At 40.3% G+C, this 21,930-nt stretch overlaps 1 protein-coding gene and 1 long non-coding RNA gene across 2 annotated transcripts in view; one reads left to right on the forward strand and one right to left on the reverse strand.

The window, feature by feature from the left end:
- CACNA1C (calcium voltage-gated channel subunit alpha1 C) overlaps positions 1-21,930 on the reverse strand; it is a 657,848-nt gene that overhangs the window by 13,816 nt on the left and 622,102 nt on the right. The window contains exons 37-42 of the mRNA XM_042945417.1: positions 17,835-18,000; positions 17,111-17,238; positions 16,360-16,456; positions 14,442-14,544; positions 3,338-3,439; positions 157-284 (exon numbers count right to left, since the gene is read on the reverse strand). Coding sequence (XP_042801351.1) covers positions 157-284; positions 3,338-3,439; positions 14,442-14,544; positions 16,360-16,456; positions 17,111-17,238; positions 17,835-18,000 — 724 coding nt within the window. The remainder of the gene's footprint in view (positions 1-156; positions 285-3,337; positions 3,440-14,441; positions 14,545-16,359; positions 16,457-17,110; positions 17,239-17,834; positions 18,001-21,930) is intronic.
- LOC122224072 lies at positions 232-15,072 on the forward strand. The gene is made up of 3 exons (XR_006204645.1): positions 232-291; positions 2,150-2,300; positions 14,461-15,072. It is a non-coding gene; the product is annotated as an uncharacterized LOC122224072 (long non-coding RNA).

Genomic DNA, 21,930 nt, shown 5'->3' on the forward strand with positions numbered 1-21,930 from the left:
CACCCACCTGTAGAAAGGCTTGGAACTCTCAGAAAGTTTCCTTCTGAAGGGACCTGGCCTCCAGCCCACTGATGACAGACTTAAGCCTTAGCCAGAGGTTGGAAGAAGGTGACCAGGCCCTTCCTTAGGGTGTGGACCCCCCTCCTCACCCCTCACCTGCAAGGACAGGGCGTTCCTTTGGGAAGGCTTGCCCACAAGGCCCTGCTCTTTGCGCTTCTTGAATTTCCGGAAGTACTCTTGGATCAGGAAAGTAGCATAAAACTTGCCAACGGTGACCTCATCATCTGAGACGTGAGAAAAAAAGGACAGAAGGGTGATAAATGGGGGAATTCAGTTGGGCTTCATTAACTTTTTTCAGCATCCAAACTTTCTTAAGTTTTTTAAATTTAATTTTTTAAAAAGAGGTAGTCTATTAACATGGTTCAAAAGGCAAAAATATACTAAAAGGTATACAGTGAAAAGTCTTTTTACCACCCCTCCCCCATCTGCCTAGTTAACACCTTTTAATAAATAACCTTTCTCAAATTAGTTTGAGTATTTTTCCAAAGAGTCTTTCTGCAAATGCTTTCTGAATATAAGCAAATATATTCTTATCCCATCTTTTTTTTTTTACACTAGAAGTAGCCTATTGTCAAAATTATTTCCCACCTTGTTTTTTTTTTAAAGTTAAAAAAATGTATAAAAAACTTTAGTGGTGCCTGGGTGGCTCAGTCGGTTAAGTGTCCGACTTCAGCTCAGGTCACAATCTTGCAGTTTGCGAGTTCAAGCCCCACATCGGGCTCTGTTGCTGACAGCTCATAGCCTGAAACCTGCTTTGCATTCTGTGTCTCCCTCTCTCTCTGCTCCTCCCTAACTCATGTTCTGTCTCTCTCTCAAAAATAAATAAACATTAAAAAAATTAAAAAAAACTTAGCTTATATTGCTAACTCATTTTTATTGGATTCTAAATAATTTTTAGATGTTTGCTTTTGAGAGAGAAAGTGCAAGTTGGGAAGGGGCAGAGAGAGGGGGACTGAAGATCTGAAGCAGGCTCTGCCCTGACAGTAGAGAGCTTGATGCAGGGCTAGAACTCACAAACCATGAGATCATGACTTGCATCAAAGTCAGACGCTGAACTGACTGAGCCACCCAGGTGTCCCTATTTGATTCTAAAACTTGAGATGCCCATCATAAACTGACCAGTCCCCTAAGTGCAAACAGTTCTGCTTAAAGATGGGGTTTGGTGTAAGGAGCACCTTCTCCTCTAAGTCTAGGTTTTTCTTATAATTAGACAGATTGGGTTTTCTTACCATGTGGCTTGGCTGAGTCCCTGCTGGGCTGGACACCCAAGTTACACATGACATAATCAGCCTCTGTCTTGGGAATGAACCAGGTGGTGGAGAAGCCAATGACTCTCCAAGGAGAACATTGCATGCCCTATGAGTAGCCCCTTGGTTCCATCTTCTTCTCTGGGAAATGGGCCCAGGAGATAGCTTGTAGGTTAGATATAGGGGCTTGTGATGGTTCTCTTACTCCTAGTTGTACTTTAAGAATAGCCAAGTCTACAGCAGTGATGACCTTCTACATGACAAAGACCTCATTACCATGTGAGAGGGAAAGCCCTGAGTTCCCTGTTTAGGGTAGTTGGGGAGGAAGAGCGGTAGGGAAGAAAGAGCTTGGAGTTCTAGCATCCCTCAGACCTGGGTTTCGATTCTGAACCTACTAGGTACTCACCATGTAGTCTTGGGTCAGCTACATAGTTTTGAAGAACTTCAGTTTCTTGAGCAAACTTCATAGTAACGTTATAAGGATTAAATAATGTACAAAACGTCAGATGATGCTTGGCCTGTGTAGGTGACTTTTCACTTAGCTCCTGTCCTGCTTCCCTTTGGGAAGTGGTTCTCAACAGGGGTGGTGGTGTCACATTTTAAGGAGTGTTTTGGGATTGCGTGGGACTTTCTTTTAGCTGTCACAGTGTGCTACAGGTATTAGGTGGTTCCAGATGTGTCCCTTAAAATACAGGCATGTTTTACACAACAAATAATAGCTTTGCAATCTGCTAGATGTCCATGTGGGGACATAACCTGTCTATAACTATCTAAGCTAAGAACCTAACTGCATTTTACATATGAACAGAAAATAATTTTTTGCCTGCTTTTAATATATCCAGAATTTTCCAGGAATATAACTGCCATGTAAATTGATGGAAGACCATATTTACTTTGTTTCCACTTGGTTAAGAGGGGTTTACATTTTGGAAAATTGTATCCCTGATGGCAACACTGCTCGTGGTCTGAGTCACCTGTGGTCTGCTGTGGTCTGTAAGTAGTCACCTACTTACATTGGTCTGCATTTGTTCTATGTATGTGCACATACGTAGGTGCATGTATGTATACATACATGTGGATATTATATTATTTAATATACTTAGTTATCCCTCAAAATGATAAACACAAAATGTCAATGATATTCAATATCATCTTAGTTCCTTTAAACACAAACTTATTCATCATATGTAGAGCAAGTATTTCAGTTAACTATGACTTTTGGCGTAGTGTCATAAGCCATAGTGCTTTAGCGTGTATATATTGAAGAACATTTGACTTTAATGTATTTTATATTAAAGTGTTATATTAATATTTTGGAAATTATATATGTTGTAGGAAGATTATTATTTTCATTCAGGGTAGTAGTAGGAGCATTATAAACTTTTTGTTATGAAAAGGGGCTTTGGGTTTGACAGGGTAGAGAAACACTGCCCTAGGAGAAACAAAAAGAATTTCAACCAAGAGAGGATCTCAGGGGATTCTTTGTCCAGGGCACCATTATTTCCAGAGCAAACAGCCTGGTAGTTTATGGGGAAACTTATATTTGCAGAGTTTCCTTGGAAATTCTGTCAAACCTCTAAGTATTGAGGGGCCTTGCTTGGTCTTGAAATGTAGGATTGGACCAGATTTCCAAGCTGACATTCTGTATCTGAGTTTGTGAAGGGCATGGCACCCTTGTCCCTTCTTCTTTTTAAAAAAAAATTTTTAACGTTTATTTATTATTGAGAGACAGAGAGAGACAGACCGTGAGCAGGGGAGGGGCAGAGGGAGAGGGAGACACAGAATCTGCAACAGGTTCCAGGCTCTGAGCTGTTAGCACAGAGCCCGACGTGGGGCTTGAGCTCACAAACCGTGAGATCATGACCCGAGCCGAAGTTGGACGCTTAACCGACTGAGCCACCCAGGTACCCCTACCGTCGTCCCTTTTAACCAATAGCACCTTTGAGCCCCACACACAGGGCCTGGGGAAAGCAGGCCTCCCAAGACCCTAGTAGACTCAGAAACCAGGCAAGAGATCCTGAAGTACTCACCACCTGCAGGGGGCACCACTTGGTCTAGCAGCTTCATGCTGGTACGCTTCCAGATCTTCTTGATTATGGCTCGCAGCTCCTCATTGGCTTGTTCTAGGTTCCCTGAGGGGAGGGAGATACAAGGCTGAAAAGGATCATCAGCCCCTTGGGGCCCTCCCATGGAGTGGGTCCTTCTGTGTAGAGTGGGAAGCCGCTACTGGTGGCATTTTGCCCCAAAGAGAGACATGGTCCACGAGCTTCACTCTCTCTCTAGGCTACCTCCATCCATTTCTCTTTGTATTGTTCTCTGCACTCTTACTTCCCCCTCCCTCTATTCCCTGTCCAGTGCAATTCCTTTTTGCTTCCTCTCTGCCTGCTGCTTGGGCCAGCCACTGGTATCCCTTCACCCCCACATGCTGCTTCCTTGTGGGTGGCACTTGGAGCAGACCAGACAGCCTGCCCTAAGCTCAACAGCCACCTGCCAGAGAGCATGAGGGACTGTTCCAGTGCATGGCATTTCTCATGGGCCTCTGTGGGTGATTGGGAGGTTTCCCCCACATAAGGCATAAAGCATCCATACACAGGGGAACCTTGGTGTCAAAGCCCTTTTCTGAGTCTCCTGTGGGGAGGATGTGGCAAAAAAATTTCTACTTCTACCTCAGTGTAGAAGTAGAAATCAGTAGACACTGGGTTCTGTTTTGGAGTTTCTCTGGGTCTACTTTTTCCACTGGTAAAACAGACTTAATTTGATGCCACTGGTGGTAGAGCAGCTGAAAGAGAGGATATGGTGGGCAGTAGCCTAAATTCTGCCTGAGCTATCTCCCACCACCACCATTATATACACACCCTGCATGGTCCCTGGGACTGTGACTGATGGATTTTACTCCTGTGATTATATTATATTATGTGGCTCCTATCACCTTAAGATAGGGAATCTAGGTGGGCCTGACCTAACACATGAGCTCTTCAAAAGTAGAGAGTTCACTGGTGCAAACTTCCAGTTATAAAATAAATAAGTCCTGAGATGCAATGTACAGTATGGTAATTATGGTTAATAATACTGTACTGCATGATAGTTGCTAAGATCTTAAAAGTTCTCATCACACACACACAAAATTATAATTATATATGGTGATGGATGATAACCAGATTTACTATGGTGATCATTTCTTAATATATACAAATGTGGAATCATTATGCTGTATATCTGAAACTAATGTAATGTTATATGTCAATTGTACTTCAATAAAACCAAACCAAAACAAATAAAAAAGTAATGCATGAAGAAGGTCAAAAGATAAAACTAGAGAGTTGTCCCAAGTTGGAAGCAGAAGGAATAGGAGGTAGCTGCTATGGCCTGAGAGAAAGCACACACTGATGCTGTGAGCTAAGAGCCAGTCCTACAATGGCAAGAAATGAATTCCTCCAAAAACCTAAATGAGCTGGAGCTTCTGGAAGAGGACACATCCTGATCAATATCCTGATTTGGCTTTGTAAGACTCTTAGCAGAGAACTCAGCTACTCCATGGCTGGACCCCTGACCTTTAGAACTGTGGGCTAATAATAGGTATTGTTCAAGCCAAAGAATTTGTGGTAATTGGTATAGGTATAGGAAACCAATACAGGGGTGTTTACTGCTACTACACAGGGGAAGCAGTATGGTTGAGAGCTCTGGTGTTAGACTATCTGAGGTGAAATCTGCCCTGTGGCCACACCAGAGAGTCTCCTGTGGGAAGTGGTCCAACAGGAGTAAGCAGAGGTGGCAATGGAGAGAGAGTGATGGATTCCTGAGTCCCCTGTCAGATCCAAAAAGTACCTGGAGCCAGAGGATAATCCTGGGCATTCCAGTTATGGAGGCATCCCTAACGGTTAGGTTCACTTCCTGGTTAGGTAGTTAGTGGTTTCTGACATATACAATGAAAGAGTCATAATTAAAATAATGCTCAAATAAAAATGCTTATCTTTTGTAGTGGGTTGAATAGTGTCCCCACCAAATTCATGTCCACATGGAACCTTAGCACATGGCCTTAGTTGGAAATAGGGTCTTTGCAGATGTTACTAGTTAAGACAAAGTCATACTTCATTAGAGTGGACCCTAAATCCAATACTACTGGTGTCTGTATAAGAAGAGGAGAAGACACATGGAGACACACAGAAAAAAGGCCATGTGAAGATGGAGGCAGAGACTAGAGTGATACAGCTATGGCCAAGCAATACCAAGCATTGCTGGCCCCCACCAGAAGCTAGAAGAGAGTCACAGAGCAGATTTTCCCTTGAACCTTGGGGAAGAACAAATGTCACCCATACTTCTCCCATTCAGTAGGTTGCCTTTTCCTTCGCTGTGTGAAATTTTTTTGGTTTGACGTAATCTCATTTGTTTATTTTAGCTCTTTGTCCTTGCCTGAAGAGACTGGTCCAAAAATATTGCCAAAACTGACGTCAAAGAATTTACTGCCTATATTTTCTTCTAGGAGTTTTATTGTTTCAGGTTTTACATTCAAGTCTTCAATCCATTTAAAATTTATTTTTGTATGTGGTGTAAGATAGTGGTCCAGTTTCATTCTTTTGCGTGTAGCTGTCCAATGTTCCCAGTACCATTTATTGAAAAGACTTTTCCCCCATTGTATATTCTTGCCTCTTTTGTCATAGATTAATTGACCACATGTGTGGGTTTTTTTTCCTGCACTTTCTGATTCTATTCCATTGATCTATGTGTCTGTGTTCATGCTGGTACCATACTGTTTTGATTAGTATACTAGCTTTGTAGTATAGTTTGAAATCATGAAGGATGATACTTCCAGCTTTGTTCTTCTTTTTCAAGACTGCTTTGGTTATTTACTTTTGTGGTTCCATGTACATTTTGGGATGCTTTGTTCTAATTCTGTGAAAAATGCCATTGGTATTAAAAATTTTTTTTAATGTTTATTTTTGAGAGAGACAGTGTGTGAGCGGGGGAGGGGCAGAGAGAGAGACACACACACACAGAATCCGAAGCAGGCTGCAGGCTCTGAGCTGTCAGCACAGAGCCTGACATGGGGCTCAAACTCACAAACCCTGAGATCATGACGTGATCTGAAGTCAGATGCCTAACTGACTAAGCCACCCAGGTGCCCCACCCTTAGTATTTTGGTAGGGAGTGCACTGAATCTGTAGAATGCTTTGGGTAGCATGGACATTTTAACAATATTAATTCTTCCAATCCATGAGCACAAAATATCTTTCCATTTATTCATGTTGTCAATTTCTTTCATCAATGTCTTAAACAGTATTCAGAGTACAGGTCTTTCACTTCCTTGGTTGAATGTATTATAGGTATTTCATTATTTTTGACACAATTGTAAATGGAACTGTTTCCTTACTTTATTTTTCTGATAGTTATTAGTGTATAGAAACAGTGATTTCTGTATGTTAGTTTTGCATCCTGTGACTTTACTGAATTCATTTATCACCTGTAATAGATTTGGTGGAGTCTCTAGGGTTTTCTCTACACAATATCATGTCATCTGCAAATAGTGACAGTTTTACTTTTTCCTGTTCAATTTGGATGCCTTCATTTCTTTTTCTTGCCTAATTTCTGGCTAGGACTTCCAATACTACGTTGAATTAAAGTGGTAAGAGTGCACATACTTGTCTTGTTCCTGATTGTACAGGAAAAGCTTCAGCTTTCATCACTGACTATGGTGTTAGCTGTGGGTTTGTCATATATGGCCTTTATTATGTTGAGATACATTCCTTCTATACCTACTTTATTGACACTTTTGATCATAAAATGAATGTTGAATTTGTTAAGTGCTTTTTTCTGCATCTATTGAGATCATCATATGATTTTTTATCCTTTGTTTTGTTAATGTGGTATATCACATTGATTAATTTGTGGATGTTGAACCATCCTTGCATCTCTGGAATAAATCTTGCTTGATTGTGATGTATAATCCTTTTAATGTATTGTTGAATTTGGTTTGCTAATATTTTGTTAGGAGTTTTACATCTATATTATCAGGGATACTGGCCTGTAATTTTCTTTCTTGTGGTATTTTTTCTGGTTTTGGTATCAGACAAATGATACCTTCCTTCCTCTTTAATCTTTTGGAATAATTTGAGAAGAATAGGTACTAACTCTTCTTCTTAAATTTTTTAAATTTATTTTTATTTTTTAATTAAAAATTTTTTTAATGTTTATTTTTGAGAGAGCGAGAGAGAGAGACAGAGCATGAACAGGGGGAGAGGCAGAGAGAGAGGGAGACACAGAATCAGAAGCAGACTCCAGGCTCTGAGCTGTCAGTACAGAGCCCGACATGGGGCTTGAACTCTATGAGATCATGACCCAAGCCAAAGTTGGATGCTTAACCGACTGAGAGAGAGACAGTGAGCTAACAGGGGAGGGGCAGGGGGCGCGGAGAGAGAGAATCCCAAGCAGGCTCCACACTGTCAGCACAGAGCCCAATGTGGGGCTTGAACCCATGAACTGTGACTATGACCCACCCATGAACCATGAGACTATGATCTGAGCCAAAATTGAGTCAGACACTTAACCGACTGAGCCACCCAGGTGCCCTGATACTAACTCTTTTTTAAATGTTTAGTAGAGTTCACTTGTGAAGCTGTCTGGTCCTGGACTTTTGTTTTTCAGAAGTTTTAAAATTACTGTTTCAATTTTATGAATTGTAATTGGCCTATTCATATTTTCTATTTTTGTGTGTGTGTGATTCAGTCTTTGGAAGGTTATGTGTTTCTAGGAATTTATTCTTTTTTTCTTTTTTTTTAGGTTTTTTGATTTGTTGGTATATAATTGTAGTAAACTCTTACCCTTTGTATTTCTTTTCTTTTTAATTTTTAAAAATGTTTATTTATTTTTGAGCAGGGGAGGGGCAGAGAGAGAGGGAGACACAGAAACTGAAGCAGGCTCCAGGCTCTAAACTGTCAGCACAGAGCCTGACGCAGGGCTTGAACCCACGAACCGTGAGATCATGACCTGAGTTGAAGTCTGACTCTTAACCAACTGAGCCACCCAGGCACCCCTTACCCTTTGTACTTCTGTGGTGTCAGTTGTAACTTTTCTTTCATTTCTGATTTTATTTATTTGGGTCCTCTATCTTTTACTCTTGAGTTTGGCTACTGATTTTATTTATCTTTTCAAAGAACCAGCTCTTACTTTCACTGATCTTTTCTTTTCTTTTTTTTTTTTTCCCCAATCTCTATTTCATGTATTTCCACTCTGGACTTTATTATTTCCTTCCCTCTACTAATGTTGGGCTTTGTTCCTCTTTTTCTAGTTCCTTTATAACGTTAGATGGTTTATTTGGGATTTTTTTTGTTTCTTGAGGTAGGCCTGTATCATTATGAGTTTCCCTCTTAGAATTGCTTATGTTGCATCCCATAGATTTTGGAAAGTTGTATCTCCATTTTCATTTGTCTCAAGGTATTTTTTTTTTTTAATATATGAAATTTACTGTCAAATTGGTTTCCATACAACACCCAGTGCTCATCCCAAAAGGTGCCCTCCTCAATACCCATCACCCACCCTGCCCTCCCTCCCACCCCCCATCAACCCTCAGTTTGTTCTCAGTTTTTAACAGTCTCTAATGCTTTGGCTCTCTCCCACTCTAACCTCTTTTTTTTTTTTTTTTTTTCCTTCCCCTCCCCCATGGGTTTCTGTTATGTTTCTCAGGATCCACATAAGAGTGAAACCATATGGTATCTGTCTTTCTCTGTATGGCTTATTTCACTTAGCATCACACTCTCCAGTTCCATCCATGTTGCTACAAAAGGCCATATTTCATTTTTTCTCATTGCCACGTAGTATTCCATTGTGTATATAAACCACAATTTCTTTATCCATTCATCAGTTGATGGACATTTAGGCTCTTTCCATAATTTGGCTATTGTTGAGAGTGCCGCTATAAACATTGGGGTACAGGTGCCCCTATGCATCAGTACTCCTGTATCCCTTGGATAAATTCCTAGCAGTGCTATTGCTGGGTCATAGGGTAGGTCTATTTTTAATTTTCTGAGGAACCTCCACACTGCTTTCCAGAGCGGCTGCACCAATTTGCATTCCCACCAACAGTGCAAGAGGGTTCCTGTTTCTCCACATCCTCTCCAGCATCTATAGTCTCCTGATTTCTTCATTTTGGCCACTCTGACTGGCGTGAGGTGGTATCTGAGTGTGGTTTTGATTTGTATTTCCCTGATAAGGAGCGACGTTGAACATCTTTTCATGTGCCTGTTGGTCATCCGGATGTCTTCTTTAGAGAAGTGTCTATTCATGTTTTCTGCCCATTTCTTCACTGGGTTATTTGTTTTTCGGGTGTGGAGTTTGATGAGCTCTTTATAGATTTTGGATACTAGCCCTTTGTCCGATGTGTCATTTGCAAATATCTTTTCCCATTCCGTTGGTTGCCTTTTAGTTTGGTTGGTTGTTTCCTTTGCTGTGCAGAAGCTTTTTATCTTCATAAGGTCCCAGTAATTCACTTTTGCTTTTAATTCCCTTGCCTTTGGGGATGTGCCGAGTAAGAGATTGCTACGGCTGAGGTCAGAGAGGTCTTTTCCTGCTTTCTCCTCTAAGGTTTTGATGGTTTCCTGTCTCACATTCAGGTCCTTTATCCATTTTGAGTTTATTTTTGTGAATGGTGTGAGAAAGTGGTCTAGTTTCAACCTTCTGCATGTTGCTGTCCAGTTCTCCCAGCACCATTTGTTAAAGAGACTGTCTTTTTTCCATTGGATGTTCTTTCCTGCTTTGTCAAAGATGAGTTGGCCATACGTTTGTGGGTCTAGTTCTGGGGTTTCTATTCTATTCCATTGGTCTATGTGTCTGTTTTTTGTCTCAAGGTATTTTTGTTTGTTTCCTCTTTGATTTCTTTGTTGACCCATTGGTTGTTTAGTAACAAGTTGTTCAGTCTCCACATGTTTGTGGGTTTTTTTCCAGTTTTCTTTTTGTAATTAATTTCTAGTGTCATACCATTATGTTTGGAAAAGATGCTTGATATGATGTCAGTCTTCTTGAATTTCCTGAAACTTGTTTTGTGGCTTAACTATCCTGGAAAATGTTCCACGTGCAGTTGAATAGAATGTGTATTCTGCTGTTTTGGATGAAACGTTCTATATATATTTATTAAGTCCATCTGGTCCAATGTGTCATTTAAGGCCAATATTTCCTTATTGATTCTCTGGATGATTTATCCATTGATTAAGTGGGATATTAAAGTTCCCTACTATTATTGTATTAATGTCAATTTCTCCCTTTATGCCTATTAATATTTGCTTTATATATTTAAATGCTTTATGTTGGGTGTATAAATATTTACAAATGTTATATCCTCTTCTTGGATTGAATTTTATCATTGTGTAATGCTCTTCTTTGTATTTTGTTATAGTCCTTGTTTTAAAGTCTATTTTGTCTAATATGAGTACTGCCTCACTAGCTTTCTTTTTGTTTCCATTTCCCTGGAATATCTTTTTGCATCTCTTCACTTTCAGTCTCCGAGTGGCTTTAGATCTGAAATGACTCTCTTATAGGCAGCATATAAATGGGTCTTGTTTTTTATCTATTCAGACACCCTATGTCTTTTGATTGGAGCATTTAGTCCATTTATTTTTGATGCGATTATTAATAGGTATGTACTATCATCATTTGGTCAATTGTTTTCTGGTTATTATTGCAGTTCTTCTCTGTTTCATTTTTCTTCTTTTGGTGTCTTCCACTGTGGTTTGATGGTTCTTTAGTTATGTTGGGGTTTCTTTCTCTTTATTTTTGTTTATCTATTGTAGGTTTTGGTTTGTGGTTACCATGATGTTCATAAATATTGCTCTCTCTCTATATATAGCAGTTTATTTTAAGCTAATAGTCACTTCAGTTTGAACAAAACTTGTTTTTAGTTTGAACACATTCTAAAAGCACTACATTTTTACCCACCACCTGCAATATTTTATGTTTTTGATGTTATATTTGATATATTTTTTATTTTGTGTATTATTTACTTACTGTAGTTATAGTTAAATTACTATTTTTGTTTTCTTAATATTCATACTATCTTTTTTTAAATGTTTATTTATTTTTGACAGAGAGAGAAACAGAGCATGAGCAGGGGAGGGGTAGAGAGAGAGGGAGACATAAAATCTGAAATAGGCTCCAGGCTCTGAGCTGTCAGCACAGAGCCCGATGTGGGGCTTGAACTCACAGACCACGAGATCATGACCTGAGCTGAAGTCAGATGCTCAACCGACTGAGCCACCCAGGCACCCCTATTCATACTATCTTTTTAAGTGGCTGATTTACTGGTAAATATAAGTATATAAATATATATATTCTCTTTATCAGTGAGTTTTTTCTTCATGTACTATTTCCAGTTATGGCCTTTTCTGCTTAAAGAAGACCATTTAACATTTCTGATAAGCTTGGTTTAGTGGCGAGGAACTCCTTTAACTTTTGCTTGCCTAAGAAACTATCTCGCCTTCCATTCTGAATGATAACCTTGCCAGGTAGAGCATTCTTGGTTGACAGTTTTTTCTTTCAATACTCTGAATATATTATGCCACTCACTTCTGGCCTGCAAAATTTATGCTGAAAAATATGATGATAGTTTTATGGGGGGGTTCCTTTGGGCATAACAAGTTGTTTTTCTCTTGTTGCTTTAAAATTTTTTCCCCTTGTCTTTAACTTTTGACAATTTAATAATATTCCTTGGTATAGGTCTCTTTGGGTTCTCTTTTAGGACTTTTTGTGCTTCCTGGACCTGGATGTCTGTTTTCTTTCCCAGGTTAGGGAAGTTTTCAGTCATTATTTCTTCAAATAAGTTTCCTGCCCCCCCGCCCCCGTCTCCTTCTGGAACCCTTATAATGTGAATTTTAGTGCATTTGATGTTGTTCTAGAGGTTTTTAAAACTATTCTCATTTCTAAAAATTCTTTTTTCTTTTTGCTGTTCTGACGGGATGATTTCCACTATTCTGTCTTCCAAATTGCTGATCCACTCTTCTGTATCATCTAATCTGCTGTTGATTTCTAGTGTATTTTTCAATTCAATTCTTGTATTCTTCTTCATCTCTGTGACTTCTGTTTTGTACTTTCTTATATTTTGTAACTCTTTGTTGAAGTTCTCACTGTGTTCTTTCATTCTTATCCTGAGTTTGGTGAGTATCTTTATGGCCATTACTTTGAAATCTGTCTGGTAAATTACCTATCTCCATTTCATCAGGGATTTCCCCCCCCCCCCCGCCCCCGGGTTTTATTTTTCTCTTTCATTTAGAACATATTCTTCTGTCTCCTCATTTTGTTTGACTTTCAATTTTTGTTTCTACAAATTAGGTGGAATAACTACCTCTCCTATTCTCAAGGAGTGGCCTCATGTAGGAACATCCCCTGTGTAGATTGCATGTGCCTGGAAGTTTTGGCTGGCTGGCTGGAGTTGAAGCCAGCATGGCCTCAGGGAGTCAAGGGACATACAGTGCATGGATCACCCTGATGGAATGGCTGGAGCTCAACCGACACTGGCTGGGGGTGTCCTGGGGTGCACTGAGACCAGGTCACCTTGGTGGGTTGGCTGGAGTTGGTGGGCATGGGTGGGGGCTACCTGGGGGAAGCTGGTGTGGGCTAAGGGCCTGGGGCTCATTGGAGCAACCCTATCAAGCCAACTAGAGCACTTAGACCCTGCTCTCATCTGCATTATCAAGGTGAAAGAGGAATGTAAACAATGGTGCTTTTTGGTACCTCCAACCTGGAAAGAATTCCAGTACTCCCCCCACCATTTAGTGGATGTAAATGGATTTCCTTCACTTATAGTCCTGTTGCCTGTTTTCCCCCTGTGTCTCAGGGTAGGTGAGTCTGGGTGCAGGTCCCTCAGTGCTATCCCTCCTCACTGAAGGTCATCACATTGGTCAGGGTGTTCCCATGGTTACCATGTTTTCATCTTTCCTGCCATTCTCTGTGTGGCGCCTCTAACATTTGTTGTGCAGAAGCTGTTTTTCAGGATGAATTACTCTATATGTGGGTGTAGATTTGGTGTGTCCTTGGGAGGAGGTGAATTCAGGGTCTTCTTACACCAGAATCTCAGACTGCCTCCTTCAGCCTTTGTTTCTCTTTAGTTTGGCAGCATAACTTGAACTATTTTCAATTTTTTAAAGATTAGCTCATTACTTTGACATGTGTCTTGCTGGCCTGGTTCTTGTTTTCCTTCATTGTAGATGTTTCTATTATTTTGTGGAAGGATTTAACTGAGAAATGGCACTTCTTTGGATTCTTCACTGAACTGAATTCCCACACATCATTATCATTCTTATTTTACAAATGAAGAAACTGAAGTAGAGAGAGAATAAATGCCTTATCAAGTTTTAAACAAGCTTCAACAGCTGACTTTGAGGCAGGTGGTCTTTTGACCACACTCTAGGAAACATTGTAATTAAGCTAGAAGCTCTTGGAGAGCAATTGCATCTTCTTAGGTACATTCTATATAGCCTTTTCCACAGAGTGGTTCAGAAATACTTATCAATTACAAAGACAGCTGATTATCTCAGCCAAGGCTGCTGCTAGCCCATAGGGCACATTTGTGCAAACCAGAAGGCATCCCTTCAGGTGGACACATCCCTGAGGGAGCATGGCCCGGCTAGCAAAGCACAGGTGAGATCTTAACCCATACCTGTCAGCTAGCTGAGCACCTTGATCCAGGCACAGCCTGTATAATTGTATGTGATTACCTTGACCATAATCACCATTTGCCAATATGACCCCTTCCTGACACTTCTAATTTAAAAAGAAAGGTAAACATTTGAGAGATCCACACAGTCAGTAAAATTTCATTTAGATGGGGCTTAGTCCTGTTTCAGGTAACACTCATCACCTTCTGCTTTTGAACTATAAGCTATGACTTCAAGATATCACCCAGAATCATTCATAGAAATTGATGGAAAGCTAGGGTTCAAAATAAATAGGCTAAAGGCCAAAAGGCCATTCAAGGAGCAAAGGAAACATGAGCAGGCCAGGCCTCTTCAGCATGTGAAGGTTATCACTGAGCCGCTGCTCTGATACACAGGATGGGAAGATGCTGGGAGCACTTTATAGCCTATTGGTTTCCTCTTTTGTTAACCTGTTAGACCTTCTGAATGGCTCTCCCAGTGGCCCTCAGATGACCCTTACCTTCTGTTTTGATCCGCAGGGCTGTCCGGACTAGGGCAAACAGGGTGGCATTGAACATGACAGTCCCATCACTGTTCAGAGGCATGTTCATGGAGACCAGGCGCTGGAGGAGAAAGGGAGGCAAAGCTGGTGATTACAGCAAACAGTTCTCAAAGGACCTACAGAGCCACCATGGCAGGAGAATGCCAGGAGGGAGCCTTGAAACTTGTGTGTGTGTTGGGAGCAGGTGGGGGTTGAGGCATGGGTCACTAAAATGTATTCAAAATCTGTTCTGGGGAGAATCTCAGCTCTGCCATAAGTACTTTCACCCTACCACACAGAGTGAAGGAAGAATGGAAATTGTCCTTATTAGACACTTGCCTCCACAAAAGGATGGTAAGCCCACACAACCCCCTCCTCTGCTCAAATGTCTGCTCAGGCATATGGGTGTGCTTTCTACTGGCAACGAAGAACAGCTGCATGCCAGGCATTTGCCAGGAGCCCACCTGCCAGCAGCATTCATCCAAAGCCTTGACAAGAGAGACAGTAATGGCAGGTTTGCATGCAGGAGGTGTAGTGTATCTTCTTTTCTGTATATTGAAAAATATACCTCTGCATCAAGCTGAATTAAAAGCTTGTTGACTGGATTGGATCAGATTGCCCTTTTCCCTCCATTCTCACCACCCAAAATAGCTGCTATTGCATTGTGCCCTGGTGTGCGGCCCTCAGCACACACCAGAGTAATTATGATAAAGAGCACCATTCTGGCATCTGCTCTCAAGATGTGGTCAAAGATCTTATTCGTTAGATCATATGGTGTCCCATTAACCATAGTGCCAAAAAGGTTTATAATTTTCCTGAGTGACTGGATCTTCTTGACTCTCAAGGACAGTGTGAATTGTGGACTGGCCATGGGGAAGCTCAACACCCAGGCAGTCTGGAAGGCACAAAGACACACTGTCACCTTGTGCAGGCCACATTTGTCCCTGCTCTTTTGTCCATTGTGCTTTGACTTTACATTTAATTTGTGCTCTATTTTTTGGTCTTATCTTCTATACCCTTGGAAATCTTCTAACATCTTTTTTGGAACAAGGTGGAGATGCAAGTGAGAAAAAAATGAGTAAAACAGAACACAATTCAGTTCTCCATTTTCCATGAATGGTTTATCCACAGAGTTAAAATTTTCTATTTGAGCCTCTTCTATACAGCTCTCTGATCTCACTTTCCCTAACCCCTTTCAGCTCATTGTTATTCCAATAAGGAGTACAGAGTGGTGGAAATGGGGATTGAAAGAAGAGGGGAGAGAGTGGAAACAATACCCTTCAGCATTTGTGGGGCTACCTGGTTGGGATTATAATGAGGTAAGGGAGGTGCCTAGACACAGAATTGAAGGGGGCGCTCACTCTCAGGGTCATGTGAGGGCCACATGAGCAACAGTTAGGTCTAAAGAGACTAGGATGCTTGTTTTTACTTTTATGGGGTCATGGACTCACTTAGAAATATGAACATGATGGATCCTCTCCCTCATACAATTTGTGAGTGTTTCAGTGATTTTGCACACAATTTTAGAGATTTACAGGTCCCTGAGGCTGATACATAGACAGTCTAATAGCCCCCTGATCCCAGGAAGAGAACCCCTAATCCATCTGTCCTTGGCTGGAAGTCTTCTAGGATGCCTAGGTGGTGCAGCTTGATGGGACTGGGCATGTGGCTGGTTGGGTCATGAGGCATCCATTTCATCTTTCCTTTATGGTGTCTGAGGACTGATTGTTGGTAGGAACCTCAAAATATAATCTGGCCCATGCTCATTTCTTTAGGCACATAAAATATTGTCTTCAATCCCTGTAAGGATCAAGGTCTGACCAAGGTCACAAGACAAATAGGCCTCTTCCCTTCCATATTTTTTCTTTTTCTCCTTTGAACTCAGGTCATCTCTTACTTTGCAAGCCACGCGGTGAGGGCACAGCTTCCCAAAACCCAGTGGGGGCTGAATCCGCCGGAGCAGGGTCACCACATCTAGGTGTTTGATACGACCCCTAAAAGAGGAAGGAGAGGAGTCAAAGGTCAGTCAAGAGTCGTGGTTTCGACTGGCAGCCCAGGACTCAGTACTGGGCTCTCCAAAGCTATTGTTCTGTTGGTCAAACTTGGTGCAGAGTTGCAGAATTGCATGGTAAAACTCCAAAACCAATATATACATTTTAATGAACAATTTTCCACCAGTGCTTTTAATGAACAATTTTCCACCAGTGCTTTGCTTAAGGTGGAAGAGACTTTCAGTAGTACAATGAGATTCTCACAGATACTTGCTGCTGCAATTTAACCATCTGACCAAAAGGCATTTATTGAGCGTCAACCGAATGTGATGGACCTATGAGGGTATTTTTGAACCTGAAGTGAGAATGGAGTGAGATCTACTTGACTAAATATTTTAACTTGAATACTTACTAGTTATTCCTGACACTAGGATCTCCCATCCTTCTGTCCAACTGAAAATAGCAGACAAGTTCTTGACTTAGCCAAAGATGCCTGGCGTATCACTGGCCCTTTTGACCTTTGGCCCTGGGGTCTGGTGCAGTTCAGTGTTTCCAGTCGATCTACCCAATGCTAAACTGTCCTGAACCTCTTCTATAGGTGTGGTCACATAATGTTCTCTGGGTTTTGGGAATCAGTCTTTCTCTCTGGGAACTTACTTAGCTTCAGGATCATACTCTGCCCAGATTCTTTTAAATTCATCCAGATGATGGGGACCAAGGATTGACCAGTCTCTTGTCAGGTAGTCAAAGTTGTCCATGATGACAGCTACAAAGAGGTTGATGATCTGCAGAGGACAGAGATATGATGAGTTTCTACAAGAGGACCTCCTGCACACTTGAATCCTCTTTGCCAGCCGGTGCCATGTGTGGCAGAAGCCCATGTTTCTAAAGACCAGCTATATTCACCATTTAAAACACCAGTCCCTGGAACTTGGGTCTCTTGGGTATGAATTTGCTTGCATCAGAGCAGGGTTGGATGAACCCCACATGTGGGCTGGACAGTTTCTCTCATACACAGTTGCTGGGTAGCGCTGCCAAGGACAGAGGGCAGCTTTATCCACCACCCTTCCTGCACTCTGCATCAAAGTGTCGAAAACATACAGGTTGCCTCTAGGCCTCCACACACATCCCCTCTGTCCTCTAGTACAATGACACCATCACAAGAGCCAAGAATGGACAAGAAAGATGCTAGTTGGGCTCACTCTGGCCCAGGGCTTTGTGTCCTTGTCTGATGGTTGGACATTCCTCCTAACTCAGTCTCTGCAAGCTAGTTCCTCTGATGGAGTTGCTCTGACTGCAAGCTGCAAAAGTAGTTAGAAGGCCTGGGCTGCCTTGAACTGCACACTCATACCCATGGCTGTTCAGCCCCACCTTGGCTTACCAGGAAGGCACAGAGCATGTAGAAGCTGATGAAGTAGAAGACGGCAAAACTGCTGCCACAGGGCGTTTCCCCTTCCGTGCTGTTGCTGGGCTCTGACTCGGGGGCACACTTCTTCCCTGGCATGCAGGCCAGCATGATGTCTTGCCATGCCTCCCCTGTGGCACACCTAGGGGAGAGCGGTGAGAGAGTCTACCACCCATGGGGCCCATCTCATATCTCTGGATCTTTCTCTTACCCCTTGTGCCATCCTCCCTGCCCAGAGGGAACTACTGAATTGAATTTGGTGTTTATCATTCCCTGAATGGTCTGATACAGTCACTACCAGATACAAAAATATATATCATTGTTTTGAATGTTTTAAAACGATATATAAATGGTGACAAACTTCCTTTTCTGAAAAGTCCCTCTTTTTTTGCAATTCATGTTAAGTTTGCAATTCATGTTAAGATTTATCCATTTCGTTCTAGTTCATTCAACATAACTACCATATAGCAGTATACTCTATGTATATACCATTAAAAAAACCCCACTGTCCTGCTTAAGGTTTTTCTTTTCTTTTTTGCTATTATAAAGAAAACTGCAATCAAAATGCAGGTCCATGCCTTGGATATCTGCTTAGAAAGTGGAAGTTAGGGTCGTCTTCACTTTCACTAGGTATTCCTGGTTCTCCAAAGGTTTGTCCAATCTATGCTCTGGTCGTCAGTGCAGGACAAATGCCATTGCTCTGTGGACTTGCCAACTCGTTTTCAGTTTTGCTGAGGTATAATTGACAAATAAAATTGTAAGGTATTTATTTTCTTTTTTTGAATGTTTATTTTGTGTGTGTGTGTGTGTGTGTGTGTGTGTGAGAGAGAGAGAGAGAGAGAGAGAGAGAGCACAGGCACACATTGGGGAGGGGCAGAAAGAGAGGGAAAGAGAGAATCCCAATCAGGCTCTGTGCTATCAGTGCAGAGCCCCATGTGGGGCTCCATCTCACAAACTCTGAAATCACGACCTGAGCTGAAACCAAGAGTTGGATGCTTAACAGATGGAGCCACCCAGGTGCCCCCAAAGTTGTAAGATATTTAAAGTGTACTTCATGATGATTTGGTTTACCTATACATTGTGCAAGGATTCATATGGTAATTTTATTTTTAATTTTTTGAGTCATCGTCATACTGTTTTACACAATAGCTATGCCTTTTTCTTTCTCACCAACAGGGCACAAGGGTTCCGATTTCTCCACATCCTTGCCAACACTTGTTTTCTGTTTTGTTTTGTTTTGTTTGATAGTAGGTATCCTAATGAATATGAGGTACTATCTCACTGTAGTTCTGATTTATATTTCCCTTATGATTAGTGATGTTGAACATCTTTTCACATGCTCATTGGCCATTTATATATCTTCTTTGGATATTTGGAGAAATGTCTATTCAAGACTTTTGCCCATTTTAAAACTGTTGTTGAGTTTGGCAATCGATTTTTTGGCATTTAATTTTGTTTCTTCTGCAATTCTTACTTTTTATTTTTCTTATTGCATTGGATAAAATTGCAGTATAATGTTGACTAGGAAAAGTGATAGTATGTGCTCTTTTCTCTTATATTTACTAATTACCTGGTATAGACTGAATGTGTCCCCCACCAAATTCATGTGTTGAAGCCTTAAATCTCAATAAATTTGCAGGTGAGGCCTCAGGAGATAATAAGATTTGGATCAGGTCATAATGCTGGGGCCCCCATGATAAAATTAGTGTCTTTTTAAGAACAGAAAGAGAGACTTGAGCTTTCCATTTTTTTCATCATATGAGGACACAGCAATAAGGTGGCTGTCTGTAGGCCAGGAAGAAGGCTCACACCAGGAACTGAATTGACTGGGACCTTGATCTCAGACTTCTAGCTTCCAGATGTGTGAGAAAGAAATGTCTGTTGTTTAAGCCACTCATTTCATATTTTGTTAAAGTAGGCTGACCAAACTAATAATTTCCAGTACAGGAAAGTGATTGTTTTCTTTTGGTAATCTTCCACTTTACTGATTCTATTAATTGTTATAAGGTTTTTGAGTTGATTTGCTTGTTTTTTCTACCTGGATTAGACTGTTGTTTGCCAACAATGACAGTTATGTCTACAAGTTTTCATATTTATACTTCTTGCTTTTTTCCCCTTTCTTAATACATAAGGTAGTAGCCTTATTTAGCCTTATGGAATGACTAAATGGAATGACTGAGGAGGTGTTTCTACCTTTTTCTGTTCCTGAAAAGTTTATGTAACATAGGGATGATCTATTCTTTGATATTTTGGTAGACATCACACATAAAAATACTGGATCTTGGGACTTTTTGAGGACTAAAACTTTGACTACCTTTTCAATTTCTATTGTGACTAATTAAACAAAATTTCCTCTTAAGATAATTTTGTGATTTATATTTTCCTATATAAAAGTGCCTACTGGATTTTCAAGTATTTGGCATAAATTTGTTCATAATATTTTATCATTCTGAAAATCTCTTGCATATCTATAATTGTATTTCTTTTCTTATTCTTGATGTGTCTTTTTAAAAAAATTAGATTTGATGAAGTTTTGTCTATTCACTGGTATTTAGTTTTAGGGTCTATTGATAAATATTTTTGTTTCATATTTTATTAATTTCTGCTTTTATTTTAATAAGTGAGTTATTTCATATTTAGGGGTTATTTTGCTATTCTTTTTCCATCCATTGTTTTGGTTATTATAAATTTGTAAAATAAAATTTTGGCTTTGAAATTTTCTTTGGTATTGATTGATACGTCTTATAAATTTAAGATGTACTGCTCTCACTTTTCATTTCTAAGAAGTATGTAAGCTTCAGCTTTGAGTTATTTAGAACAGTGACTCAAAACATTTACATGAATAGATTTTGGAGGGACTACTGATTTTGTGGTTAATTTATAATTTTTGCTGTATTGGAGTCAGGGGAAGTTTTACAATTTATTGAATTTTTCTTTGTGACTTAAATCTTGGCTAATTTTTGTGAATGCTTCTGGGTGCTTAAAAATAACTTTTTTTTTGCAATTTATTGAGTACAAATTTATTACATTAAATTTGTCAGTTGTGTGTTTTTTGAATTTTAATTAATTAAAAATTAAATATTTATTTTTGAGATAGAGAAAGCATGTGTGTGCATGCGTGCACAAGTGGGGGAGGGGTAGAGAGAAGGGAAGAGGATCCTAAGCAGACTCTGTGCTGACAGAAGTGAGCCTGATGTGGGGCTCGAACTCACAAACTGTGAGTGGCTGAAGTTGGACACTCAACCAACTGAATCACCCAGGTGCCCCTATCAATTGTGTTTTTAGATATTCTTTACCCTTTCTTTTATTTTGTTCTATTTGATCTGTCATTTTTGACATATCTCCCATTGTGTGTATTTCTGTGTGTGTGTGTGTATGTGAGTGTTCATTTTTTCCTTATTATTCTATTAGTCTCATTGATATATTTCCAAATTATATTGTTAGGCTCATGTAGTTTTGTGATTATTATGTAATCTGGTGGATTATACCTTCTATCTATATCAAATATCCCTCTTTGTCTTATTTAGTTCCTTTCATTTGGAATTTTATTTCTTCTGATACTGTTATTACTACATCTATTTTTTTTTTCAACTTTTTTTTTTTTTGGGGGGGGGGACAGAGAGAGACAGAGCATGAACGGGGGAGGGGCAGAGAGAGAGGGAGACACAGAATCGGAAACAGGCTCCAGGCTCCGAGCCATCAGCCCAGAGCCTGACGCGGGGCTCGAACCCATGGACCGCGAGATCGTGACCTGGCTGAAGTCGGACGCTTAACCGACTGCGCCACCCAGGCGCCCCTACATCTATTTTTTTTAAGCATTGTTCTATTTCCATTCCTTTATTTTTATTTTCTTTAGATCATTTTATTTTACTATATTATAAACAGGCTACAGTTAGATTTCTTAAAACTAACATTAGAGTATCTATCTTTTAATAGAGAAATTTAATTTTTAGTGATTATTAATCTTTGCTTTTATTCCTGCCATCTTGTTTTCTTTTCTAATTTTCTTTCCTTCCCTTCTCTCTCCTTCCTTCCTTCCTTCCTACCTTCCTTCCTCCTTCCTTCCTTTGCC

Source organism: Panthera leo, chromosome B4 (genome assembly GCF_018350215.1).
Source record: "Panthera leo isolate Ple1 chromosome B4, P.leo_Ple1_pat1.1, whole genome shotgun sequence".
NCBI classification, from domain to species: Eukaryota; Metazoa; Chordata; class Mammalia; order Carnivora; family Felidae; genus Panthera; species Panthera leo.